General features: G+C 40.1%; 1 protein-coding gene across 1 annotated transcript in view; it reads right to left on the bottom strand.

Annotated features, from left to right (window-relative positions):
- The window catches only part of LOC141797730 (FRAS1-related extracellular matrix protein 2-like), a 64,296-nt gene that overhangs the window by 28,359 nt on the left and 22,863 nt on the right, over positions 1-13,074 (bottom strand). The window contains exons 3-4 of the mRNA XM_074679382.1: positions 5,518-5,664; positions 577-807 (exon numbers count right to left, since the gene is read on the bottom strand). Coding sequence (XP_074535483.1) covers positions 577-807; positions 5,518-5,664 — 378 coding nt within the window. The remainder of the gene's footprint in view (positions 1-576; positions 808-5,517; positions 5,665-13,074) is intronic.

The following is a 13,074-nucleotide window of genomic DNA, read 5'->3' as shown; positions in this document are numbered from 1 at the left end:
GGGGTTCCAATGACTTATTCCAGGACAGATCCCCAAATAGCTGAAATGAGCTGTCCCACTTTTTGAGACCCTTTTGTATAGGTGCCAGACTGAACCGATCCACTCTTGGAAGGTGGAGCAACAACACTGCAGACTGTTGATTGGTCAAGAGTATCGTCACCTACCCTGCTACAGCGGCGGCATTTCTACCAGTGGCACACAGACTTGTCTGACACAAAACTTGATTGCACTTTGTAACAGAGAGTTACATGAAAATCACAGAGAGGACGAAATGCTGCATGTCTTCCATCCGTGCTCTTTGTTTACTGTGTCGCATTTTGTGTCAAAAAAATTTAATGTTTTATTATTAAACAAATTAATATTTTTTACTACATAAGCGCAAAAAAGGACCAAAAAGAGATATTGAGTGCCAGTACCGATTGCCAGGTATCTGGCATCGGTACCGTATCGTTTCAAACGTGAAAGGTACCCATCTCTAGCTCAGGTATAGCTATACTTTAAAAACAATTAACATCCATCATTCAAGTGAGTTTACTAAAGTTATATGAAGTTATTGTGATTAAAATCATGACTGACCATCATCTGGGTCCAGGATCTCCACTGTGGCAACCTCTGGGAATTCAAGGGCAGCCATCACCGGCTCGGACAGAACAATCTGGAAGCTTTCTGACACCTCATACTCGTTGTCAGACAAGATCCGGACCTTCCAGGTGGCTGAAGTCTGGCCCGGGTTGAATTGCACCTGTTTCTGTGACTTTCCCCTGAAATCTTTGTCCTTTACTGCGGTGCCATCCTTTGTGCCAATGCCTTTGGAGAGACATGAAGAAAACAGTGTTATTCTCTTTATCAGGAGCAGTATGCAAAAGCTGTTTTGGTTCGAGCATCCTTCAAAGCGTTTACGTTTTAGTTAACAGATTTATTTATGTTTGTGCTTCATATTCATCCTAATATCTGTTCTGCTCCTGCACCAGCAGCAGACTGAAGACTAAGCAGATTGAGAAAGCTACCCCAGACGTCCGCCTCAACTCCTCAACTGGCTCAGTTTTAATTCTAATGACTCTCTCTATGGATGCCTGAGCCTCTTACGCTATCTCCAGAGCAGAGCCCATCCGCCCCCCACAGAGCTGTCCGAGGGGATGCGATAAGGCCTTCTCCAAGTCCACAAGACAAACGCAGACTGGATGAGAAAGCTTGGAGGCAGCGTCTATCCCTAAGAGCCTGGAAAGCTGGTCCACATTTTCACGGCTTGTACGGAATTTCAGAAATCCTTGATAATTATAACTAATAAGTTCAAAATGACTGAAAAGTGTCACATCCTGGTTTGTTTGAGGTGATAATATCTTCCTATAGGGTTGTTCTGCTTCCTCACATCCACTTTCTTGAACGGCCCTGCTGGGAATAAAGCCAATTACTCCGAATGTCATCCTGGTCTTGGAGGTTTTCTTGCGTTTCTGACCTTCAGCATGAAACCAGTTTGATGAGCCCTATAGTCCCTATAGCTGTGACACAGGCAGGACTCCTGTTGTGAAGGGGCACAGAGGCCAGTGAAATGTCGCACAGCCTCTTCATTGTCTTTACTAAGTGGCTACAAAAACTGCAGCAGAGGTCTGACAGTGAATAGAGAGACGAAGCATTCCTGTTAGCTTCAAAAAGGCATTACATAAATAACTGTAGAATAAACAGAGATCTTAAAAATGCTGTTTGTTCACAACCTCTCCAACACTGGATGATGAAAGGAGGGAAAAAAAGTGAAAAATCAAATCAGGGTTAAACATGTAGCAAAGGTTGAGACTTGCATGCAATGTTTTATTTTTAGGGAAATTACCAATTTTGTCTTTGATGGAAATAAAGACTGTGCTTTGATATGCAAGTGCAGACAGCAGGAAAGGCCCCCGCACGTGTGAGCTGAGATAAAATGGTCAAGCTCAACAGAGCTTGAAAAATCAGCCATCTTCAAAGAGTAGGTAGGAGAGAAGCGAGTATGATTTATTCCAGACTCTATCGCCGGCACAATCCAGGACTGGATAAGCCCTGGTTTCAGCAGTGACTGTGAGGCTCCAGGGAAGTTGGGCTCGCTGTAGTCTCCAAACCTGTGCCACCTGCACTGTGCATAACAACCAATGAAGCAGGAGCCCACCGGTGGGCTCCTCTGATCGGTGTTCACTCAGGCAGGGCTCAGCGAGGAGAGATATCCCCAGCCTTCATCCGAGGGCACTGGCCTGGGATCAGTCACCATCTCATCGCACCGAGGGGGCAGATGGAGGGCTTGAGTTGTCAGGCAGCTCTGGTCCTCTGTTTGTGGAGATTAATTGAAACTATTTGCAACTTTTGCTCTCCAAACTTATAACAGAGGAGGAGAGCTTGAGTCAAACGGGCACTGTGAGAAAATGATAAACACGAAGGATTATGTGTGATCGTAGAGGAAATACTGCAAAGACGGCTTTGAGGGGAATGTTTGTTGTGCTTCTTACTGAAGACTTAAAAACCCTTATGTAAGATAAACAAGGTAAGAAGGAGCAAAAGGTGAGAAAATTGCAACAGGTTACTGTGTTTCAAAATATCTGTTTACTCTGAAAACGTTTTTTTCTGTCCTGAAAAGATGAAATATCTCCAAAGCTGGACGACACTGACAAAGAGAGCGGGGCTGCATGTGTTGCATGATCACAGAATCCAGGTCTGTGGATGCTGGCATGTTGTGAGACAAGAACAACACAAATGTTTTACTTTTTTTACTCAGAGAGATTTTCTTTTTTGTACCACATGATCTGAATTGTTTCGACTTGAAAAGAAAATAAATTACAGCTTCTCTTGTGTACTTTCCATCACCACAGAGAAGTGCAGCATCCTCTTTCACCCATTATCATTTCCCTTCATCTTGCCTCAATCATAGGGAAACTGCACTGTGAAAGCCAGAGTTAGGACTTGAAAGCACAGAGCAGTCACTTCGGACATTATGGAAATGCTGGGCATGTTTTTTTTTTCTATGCAGCAGAGACCAAGTGCATCCAAAGTTCAAAGTGGGGCTTCTTTAATTTATAATGTAACCATTAATAAAACAGTAGTGATGCTTCATGAAATCCAAACAAGGGTCATTATTTGTTTGTTTGCCCGGGCTCCCTGCACGCACGATGGCATTTTGTTGTTTATTATTAATCTGGAAAGAGATCACTGTGCGGTCATCACACAGACATTACAGTCCATTTACAATTAGAGCTTCTTTTGTTCTTGCATTTTATCAATAAACTGAATATGTGAAGTTTTAAATAACAGTCCCTGTGAATAAATAAAGCACATCTAAAGAGTATGTGCCAATCTGGATTAAACTGTGCATTTTTCTATTGCGCTGAGTTAATGAGGTAGAGTAGATATACCGTGCAGCGTGAGGCATGAAAAAGGTCAGCAGGATTTGCATATCACCTCAGAGATGTTTCATTAGTCTAACACCCAGAGGGATGCAGAGCTACAGACCACAGGACAGCAAATGATCCTACTGGGTTTTGACCTTTCACACCGGGTCATTTTAATCACACCTCGTTTTTATAGATGGAATAAATGGCGGCACTAAAAAAGGACAATGGTGTCAGCAGTTAGAATTCCTGCCACTCATAAATCCCAGCAGCAGTCAGGATTTGTGAGAGCCAGGGTACAGTTATTGTTCATTTAGTTCCAGTTGGTAGTTTGCCTGGACTAACATTTGGAGTGGCGCCTTTCCCTGGCCACTAACTTTGAGTGACCTTTTTACTGTGTGTCTGCAGTCGTGGAGAAATTGTTCTCGAACTGCAGCGTACATACTGAGCAGCGGAACCAGGTCAAAGGTCATGGAGTGTGTGACTCCTAAGGGTGTTTACACCAACCTTAGAGTCCTTAGGACAAAGTTTGTGTGTGTGCTTGTGAGTCTGTTGTGTCCTGTTAGTGTTGTCCTCTGACACTCTGCTTCAAGCAGGTGTTAAAAAGTTGAATAAAACTGAATAAAATGTGCATAAAAGGAATCCATAACAGTATCATAAGTTGACCAGAGTAATTTTCTTTCGTTTCTGTGGCTGCTCATTCAAGTGTTAGCTTTAGGGATACCTGCAGAGAAGCAGCAGATAAAATGCAGTTTGGTGGTAAGAAGGTACTTTAGCAAAGCAGTTTGTGGTGCTTTGTGGGTTTAGATGAGAGTCCTTTTAAAATTGCACATTCGAGTTGGGACCATTTCTCCTCACCTGTAACATAAAGTACACTGAGGCTCAGTGGTTTGCTGCTGTGCCTGCTTTGGAGGAAGTATCAGAGGTAAAATAGCATCACTGGTGCTTTTCTTTTTCTGTTTAATTCTTCTTGTTAAGTTTAAACTTACATTTATGAGACATGTTTTTTCTAGGTTTTGTTTTTTGTCACTTGCACGATCACCACAAGGGCGTTTTTGGTTAACTTGCAGGTAACTGCTACAAATGGCACAAGTGAAACAGTGACTTGGGAACAGGAAGATATCGCTCTTGAAGTAAGTTGTATGCACCTGTTTTTTAGGGCTGTCAGTTTAACGTGTTAATTAGATTAATTAATACACCACAAATCAATGGGTTATAAAAATTAATGCAAGATTAACTCATTTCCAGAGCATCTTGACCGATCTTTCAAGACCGAAATAATATCATTGAAAGGAAACTATGTAAATACCAAAACTAACTAAGAAGAGTGAACTCTCGTCTTTTCTCCTGCTTATTGATAAAAAAAATGACAAAACATCCTTTTTTTGACTGGTTTATCTCAGTGCGCCATCCATTGATCCTCTCCATGATCATGTCTTTTCTCACGATAGCATCCCTCTTTCTCTCTGAACTACCGCAACATATCCTCAGTTGGAGCGTGAGCTGCCTGAACTTTTCTGACTTGCAGCGTCTCGCTATGCCTCTAACATCTCACATCTTCTCCTCATATCCATGCTGATCTCTCATCCAAAGAGCGCACTGCTCTCACCCACAGTAGTTTACGAGCATGATTTTAATTGACAAGCTCCGCCAGACCCCCCCTCCCCTGCTGAAAAACATGATTTACTTTTATAGACACAGTGAACGGTTGTGAACACAGACATCTTAATATAGGCCAGTTGAAAAAAATGCAGATTTACAAACACTTCTCTTCTTCGTGTATTGTTTTGATTAGTCATGCACTACAATTTTTTAATGTCCTAGAATTCAAATTCTTCATTTGGGGACCTCAAGCAGATACAATATTAAAATGCAATAAATTAGATTAATTAATAACGAATCCTGAAATTAATTAGATAATTTTTTTTAATACCCTGACAGCACTAGTGTTTTTATTTTGGGAATCAATAAATTACAAAAAATGACACAACAAAAACCTCAGACTGGACCTTGGGCTTTTTTGGAAGCATGTTAAAAACTGCCACCCAGACAGAGACTAAAACCAGGTCAGAACAGTCATACAGTCAATACAAATATTTTCTACTACATTTATTAATTCATGTCATAACAGATGTCTTCGTGAAATCCAAGACCACTGGTGTCTACTTACTGACAAAGGAGGTCTCCCCCAGGTAGCCTCGACGTTTCAGCACCACCTCCAGGTACCTGATCTGCTCGTCCACCACGTAGTACTCCTTCTCCAAAGAGATCCAGGCCCAGTTCAGACGAAACTGCTGGTTCTTCAGTTTGTTGCCTCCTGAAAACAAATACAGAAAGTTAATTCTTCGTAAAGAAGCTCACACAGAAAAGAATTACAAAAGCAAGGCAGGAACATTATAATCCCAAAGATGTTCAAACATTAAGCATAGCAACTTGTTTTGGGGGATTTTCAATAACACTTATTAAAACAATTCCTAAGATACCTCCAGGACTTGACTAAGAGACTCTTAGCCAGCACTCAGTAGGTGGTAAAAAAGGAGAAAAGCACTTTTGCAAAAGGAGGAGTATTTGCTCTCTTATTGCTTCATTTCTAATTAAGATAAAAGGTGTCTGTTTCCTGTCTGAACTTGGCTGCTCTATCCTCCGCTTTTGAAGTCGAATTCAAAGGCCAAGGCTACAGTCCTGGAGGGTATCACTGCTACCTTTTGACCGAAAAAGACTCCAAACAGAAACCAGACTCAGACATCAAACACACACGCTCACACACAGACACACACATACACTCAACTGGAAAGATATGCATAGACAAACACAAACAGACTCATAATGAAGCCACACAAGATTCTAGTGTCCATATCTGCATCTCTTAACAGAAGTCTAAATGATAACACCGGGAAACCAAACATCTGGCACTTCTTTAAAGAACAGAACAGAAAAACCTGACAGGTGTGTGAAGGGTCGTTGTTCAGAGGTTTAAGTGTGTCGCTGTTGTTTGTGTTTTGGACGACTGAGAGTCTTTGCCTCACCCCTCCCCGCTGTTCTGGTCAGTAAATTTGTAACACCGAGCTGACTGCTCTGCTGTGTTCATTTCCTTCGTTTGCAGACACGGAGAGACCTACACACATTCACTCTGGGTGTTTTAGTATGTGTGAGGGTGCATACATTTACCAGTATGTGTGTGTTTGAGTGTGTGTGCATGCACCTGTTCAGAGTTTTGCTTCACAACGATTAAAAAAAGTCATAATGCTCTTGACATTTCTTCATTTTTAACGGTAAGGAATGGTTGAGGATAAGTCAATGTGATGCAAAAGACAAATTAAGTTTATTTATCCACAAACATCTTAAAGCACAAAGTTCACAAGACTATAAATACAGTAAAAAGCAGCAGAAATATGATTTTCCCTGATGCTTTGGTAATCCACAGTAATGGGATTTATCACCAGTGTTGTGAAAAACAGAAGACAGACAACAGACGCTGTTGTTCCTGGAAGTTTTCGTTGCTTTTAAGAGTGAACATCAGAAAGAGTCTGTGATGTCAACACTGAGCAGTAATTGGGACAAAAGACTGCCGAAGCTTTGAAGCTTGAGCGAAATAACACAAGATACCGCTCCTTTCCCTCTGTCTTGCAAAATTTACAAAAAGCTTGAATCATTTAATGCTCGCACACAGAAAACTTTCTTATCCCTTTCAAAATAGGCGTGATAACGTCAGAGGCACATTTTCCACACAGTTGAATGTTGAGAGTAAACGCTGCTAATGAGTCCCTGACCTTATTATGGTTAAGAGCTTTGTTTCGGTCACACTTCATACTATGAGAGGAATTCGCCTCGGCATTTCCTTCAAGGTGGCAGTCCTCTAATTTAGTTTTAATTGAGTGAAACCTCCAGCTCTAAACTAAACGTCTATTTAGAAAATAGAAGACTTTTTCCCAAATTCAGAAGCTTTTAGTGGTTTTGTTCAGTTGTTTGTTTGCCAAGTCATCAAGGTCACTTTTTCTACTTAAAACACTCCTCTGTCAAAACTAAAAGAGATGCTTAAACTTCTGTTTGTAACCTGCAACACTTGAAGAGTATTTTATTTTTTGTTTTGATGTACTTCACCTGCTAAACTGAGAGTTTGCACACAAGGCTGACTAAGAGGTTATTTGACAAGTGAATGTGGAATTAAGTTAAAGATGCTATGAGGACGATCTGTTTTAATTGGACTGCCTCACCACTTTCTGGCCCGGAGTCTCCGGACACTGTCGTAAACTGTAGCGAGGCGTTTATTTTCTTGGTTCAGGACAACTTTTTAATGGATACACCACACCGAGGTAAGGTATTTATCAGCACAGTTACGCAGTGATAAGGTTTGAAACGTGACATCAAGCCAGCTATATGTAGCACTATCGGCAGCCCGGTGCTCTGATGTATCTATAGGCTAACATTACAACAAGTAAACACTGTCAGTTTGTAAGTAGTTTAGTAGCCGTTTACATTTAGCGCAGCTGGCAGCCCTGTACTCTGAGACAAGTCTGTAATGCATGACATTTGCAAATCCTGGTTAGCTATGTCCTGCCAGTCATCTACCAAGCAGAGCTAACGTAACCTCACTCTTCATTCACTGATAGACTCTCAAGTTTGAGCAGATCACTGCAGAATAACTGCTGCATGTGGGTTGGAATGGACAAACAGTTTAGTCCCTGTGTTATAGAGTGATACAGCCCAACCTAAAGGCTAATTAGCCTTTAGTGTTTATCTTTCTTCTGCTCTTCTGTCCTTTTTCTGTCTGACAGTTTGGCTCCTGTGTCCACCATCACTACAAAATTAATCATAGAAATTGTTTTTAGCAGAGAAGAACACAGATCTGTGTTTTATCTCTTCTCACAACTAAACTTAGTCCCTTAGTCAGCTGGCGTGGTGTTGTCATAGAGACCTAAACTTGCCATAAATCAATCCAGTCCTGGTCAACCTGACCTGGAAGCTAACTAATAGCAATTTAAAATAAGCTGTAACCAGCAATATTGTCGCTGATAATCTCATTTTAAAGTGTGGATTACAATCAGGCATATATCTAGAAGGGAGACTTTTTCAAGATCACTTTCAAACTCCTCACAGCCCGTTTTAGTATACTAAAAATAATGAACAAAAATGGTTTCTGCTATGATTTTTTGAAGAAAAACAGTCTTAAACATGAAATGCTTTTTTGCATGAATGAGATGAATACGGATGAAAGATGTCTGGCCCTACACGATGAAGATGTCTGCTCACTGTTTACTATTTCATGTAATGGAGACTTGCAAACATGTTTTTATTTTCAACAACACGTCTCAGGTGATACATTCTTGCGGTTTACTGGGTTTATGCTTCCTGTGTGTTCCACATCCTTCTCACGGAGACAGGCGACCTGTGTATGACAGGACCTCCCTACTCCATTTGGATTACAGCCAGCAGCATGGCTCGCATGCCACCAGTAAACACCGCATGTGTGATCTCTGAGACGTGAAGGAGCCGTCCTCCTCTGAAGTAATGGAAACAGTAGAGGCCTATTTATCTGACTTCACATGTTGGCACAGGCTTTGTAGCAGCTTTAACACCGCTGACACTACATCTAAAGCATAAATCTAAAATATGGAGGATATAAATGATTTGCATCATGACTGTAATCAAACGCTAACCCATTTCAAACCATTTATGCAGGGGATTTATCCAAAGTAGCTCATACATTTTAAAAACAGCATCAGGTGGCAAGTTGTTTTGCATAATTATTGACATGACATATAAAAAAAAACATCCCACACATCAAGCTGAACCTCAAAGAGACAGCTCTTCCTTTCAAAATGAATCACATTAAACACCTGTTTGCCTTCAACAGTTTTCACAAACATAAAGTGGCTGCATCAATTATTCATTTTTCATTTCTAGCAAGGTCTGAAGAGGATACTTGCCCAGCAGTCCTTCAAGTTTTTACTACAATGCAATCCCACTGTGACAGAAGAAAATATCGACTTTAAGAGGTCTTAAAGTTGTGGTAAAGCTTCAGTATGGTCTTCTGGGGGGCAGGGGAGTGGAGGTGCTCATTTTCAGAGGTCCACTTCACTCCTCCAGATTTCTTTCTAATTAAGATAAGTAGGGACTGGAATAAGTCCACTTCAAAGAGGCCCCAAGGAAAACACCAGAGTTAATCTTTAACCCGCAATGAAGGCACTGAGACATATTTTACTGAACAATATCAGTATCTCTTACATCCAAGACTCTGCAATGCAGTGAAGAACATTATCTGCTGTGACTTCATATATACTGATAATATATGGGATGTGACTGAATTTCTACATAGTATAAATATTCCTCTGAAATTCCTATGATTTAATGATATCAAGTACAAGTTTCAGAGAAAGTCATCTTGATTTATTGCTTCAGTCAGAGCCGTTCCAACTTTTATCACCTGTAGTAAGTTTTGGTAAATAAAAGAGTCATCAACCTGCCTCGACTACTTTAACCACTTCATAAAAAAGCTGCTTGGGCACAAACCTCCTCATCAAACTCTTTGTATAAATCATGTGGCTGCACCTCTCCCCACGAGGACCGCGCTGGCGGATGTGTGATGAGGGACAGAAGCCTTTTGAGAGAGGCCAAAGAATGTGAGAGACTGCACTGTGCCAACTTGGTGCCCCTGTCTCCTCCCTGCATACATGTAGCAGACAGCCCTTATTTGGTCACCGTCAAGCATCGCAGGGCATCGATGCCCCACGGACCCCCGTCTGTTCATTCAGCTGGAGAGACAGACAGGCGGCACTTTGCCCACAAAGCCAGCAACACACTGATTAGGCGGGATAAATTGGGACTATCCTGTAAATTCTTTTTAGCAGACAATGAAGCTAAAAATACTAAATGATCATGCGCTCTAAATGGATTGTCTGCTAACAGTTTCCATGCAATAACTGAGACAGTGAAGCTGCAAAATGTCTTGATTAATGCAAATTATAGACAAATCTTGACGCCAGGTGCTCAGAGGCTTTGTGTTCAGTTTAAAATAACTGATTAACAATGATAAGATGACTTTTAGCTGACAAATGTTAATGTTAAATAGAGTATTTTTAAATCAAGTTAACAAGAAAAATTCCTGTGAAAAAAAAAAATCCTAGAAAAATTTAAGTTGATGGCAACAAAACCCTGAACTTTTCCAATGTTCCCATGGAAATTCTCAAGAAGCGTCCCCAAATTTTATCAGAAATTTCCCATCCTTTTGCAACCCTTATTGCAAGTGTGTCTGCCACAAAGAACGTGTTAACAACGTCAGTTTTTGGAGAGACTCATTAGTAGCCCAACTTGTTCTGCAAGTAATTGATGCTGGCCAGTTAGTCTTAATTGCAATTTAGCTTAAACGCCACAAAAGATTAAACAACTGAGCACTTCTCTGCAGCTAACTGTAGAAGAGTGAATTCTCACTAACAAGCCAAGGCATTAACCACGAGCTGAGACTACAGACTGTATAACACTTGAAGTTAGTTTCTGTGGCATGACCCACTAGTCTCAGAATGGTAGTTTGGAAACTCACTGATGGCAGACACAAGTTGTGTCCCTGATTATGTAGTTTAAAATAAAATGTGTAGCCCTGATAAAATCGAAACTGATGCATGACAGATTAATTCACTTCCAATGTAAACAGACAATTGAATGAGCTACAAAACTGGTGAAAAGTAGCTTTAAACACGTTTAGGTCGCTTTAACAGTGGACAGTCTGACATGGGATCTCTGGGAAATTTCTTGGCTTTGGCAGCCAGCTTCAAGTGGACATTCCAGTACTTTTGCAGGTTTCACTTTTCAAGAGGTTTCCCCTTCCCTAAACCATAGGTATTTAAATCATCTGCAAGAAATTACACTTAAATCCTCGCCAGGCTGCTATACGGCTGATTATAAAGATGGTAATTCAGTCCCTGGTAGATGTTCCCTGACCTGTCACTTAAGCCTTAAACTCAAGTAAAGGAACTTTTTGTCTGATACTGATGCCCAGATCTCTGTGAAATTGTCTTCAGACCTTCATAATCCCCCAAGGAAACAATTTATTAAGCAAATGCCATGACATTACCACGCATCAAAATCTTTACACTCTACTAACACTAATAGCACTAAGGCTTTCTCACAGCAGTCTTCAATCTAAGACTAAAATGTTTGTTTTAGTGCTGTGAAGTGATTACAAAATTAATCAAGTTAACCACATGTCTATTCTGTGATTAATCATGATTAATCACACATTTCCCTTGGGCTTAATAAAGTCCATAGATACAATCTATCTATCTATCGAAATACTACAATTGACTTGGCTTTAGGTTTGAGTAGTGCTGTCAAAGGATTAAATTATTGAATCAGATTAATCACAGGGTTACTCTGGATATATATCATTTTTCATTTTGAAAGAGCAAACAGACTCAAGAAAGGAGGACATAATTTTGCACTTAACGTACTAAACACCTTTCACAGTTTATGTTAACAAAAAACTTAGGGATGTTCGATACCACTTTTTTTTCAGACCAATACCAGTACAAGTACTAACTCTTGAGCACTCACTGATAACGAGTACCGATACAAGTAGTACTTTTGATACAAAAAAATTAAATTTACAGTGATTATTTTGATCAAAGACAGCATGGTCCCGGTGACATTAAGTCCAAAATAAAAAGGCTAAAATATAAAAAATGAGTACCGATACCCAGAAAAAAGGCTGGTATCGGCTCGATACCGATGCCTGGAATTGGTACTCGCCTATCCCTAAAAAAAATCGTGTTTCTTGACGGCGTCATGTATAATGCGTCTTGAGAGGCGTGTCCTCACTGATATCAATGGACCTTAAGTTTGTTGCAATCAACATTGCAATTGTGTCAATTTGTCCAAGGTAGACTTAATGAGGCCCCGAAGCAGAAAGAAAACTTCTCCCTTTAGATTGTGCATAATTCCTTATTTTGGTCAACTATTGTTATTATTATTATTATTATTATTATTATTATTATTATTATTATTATTATTATTATTATTATTATTATTAAGACTTTAGTCTTAATAATAAGACTTTATAATTAAGACTTAAGACTTTATTATTTTATTTATCTTTTTTTTGTACTCAAATCTACATGGACAAACTGCCCAAAATGCGATGCCAGATACATTTCAGGGATTTTGAGTCATTCTGTACAGCAGATGAGTTAACTGAGTTAAATTTTTTTAATCACATTAATCATGATGATGGGATTAATCTGATTAATGCTTTAATTTTCACAGCCCTACTTTGTTAATATTGCTGTGTACGGTGCTTCCTCCATGCCATTTGTTGGTCTTCACACTTTTAATCCGCAAAGTGAAAAATTCTTGAAATTCTTCTCAAAGATTGTGTTTGACTTTTTAAGCTAACACTGCGTAATTAGAAACAAGAAACAAAGTGGTCAGCTGATGTTGAGTTTACCTAAGTAAATGACCGGTGGTATGCACTGAAAATCCATGATTGTCATTTTTATGACAGGAAGTAAATTCTCACATTATGAACCTCCATGAATTCTACAGTATAGGCCATCTTTGGGTTGAGAGAGCTCCAGACCAGACCACTATACTTTTCATCTCTCCAATTAAGGGAGAAGGGATATGATAATCCTGTTGAGGGAAAGAAAGCATATGGCTGAGGGAGAAAACGAGGGAGAAAGAGCGGGAGAGGGAGGGAGATATGGTCTAATCACCCTAAGCCCGGTATCAGCAGTAA

The sequence above is a fragment of the Halichoeres trimaculatus genome, unplaced genomic scaffold (assembly GCF_033239565.1).
Source record: "Halichoeres trimaculatus isolate MK-OKI-2021-1 unplaced genomic scaffold, fHalTri1.1 fHalTri1_scaffold_9, whole genome shotgun sequence".
NCBI lineage: Eukaryota > Metazoa > Chordata > Actinopteri > Labriformes > Labridae > Halichoeres > Halichoeres trimaculatus.
The sequence above is the reverse complement of the archived record's forward strand: the minus strand, read 5'-3'. Positions and strand labels throughout refer to the sequence as shown.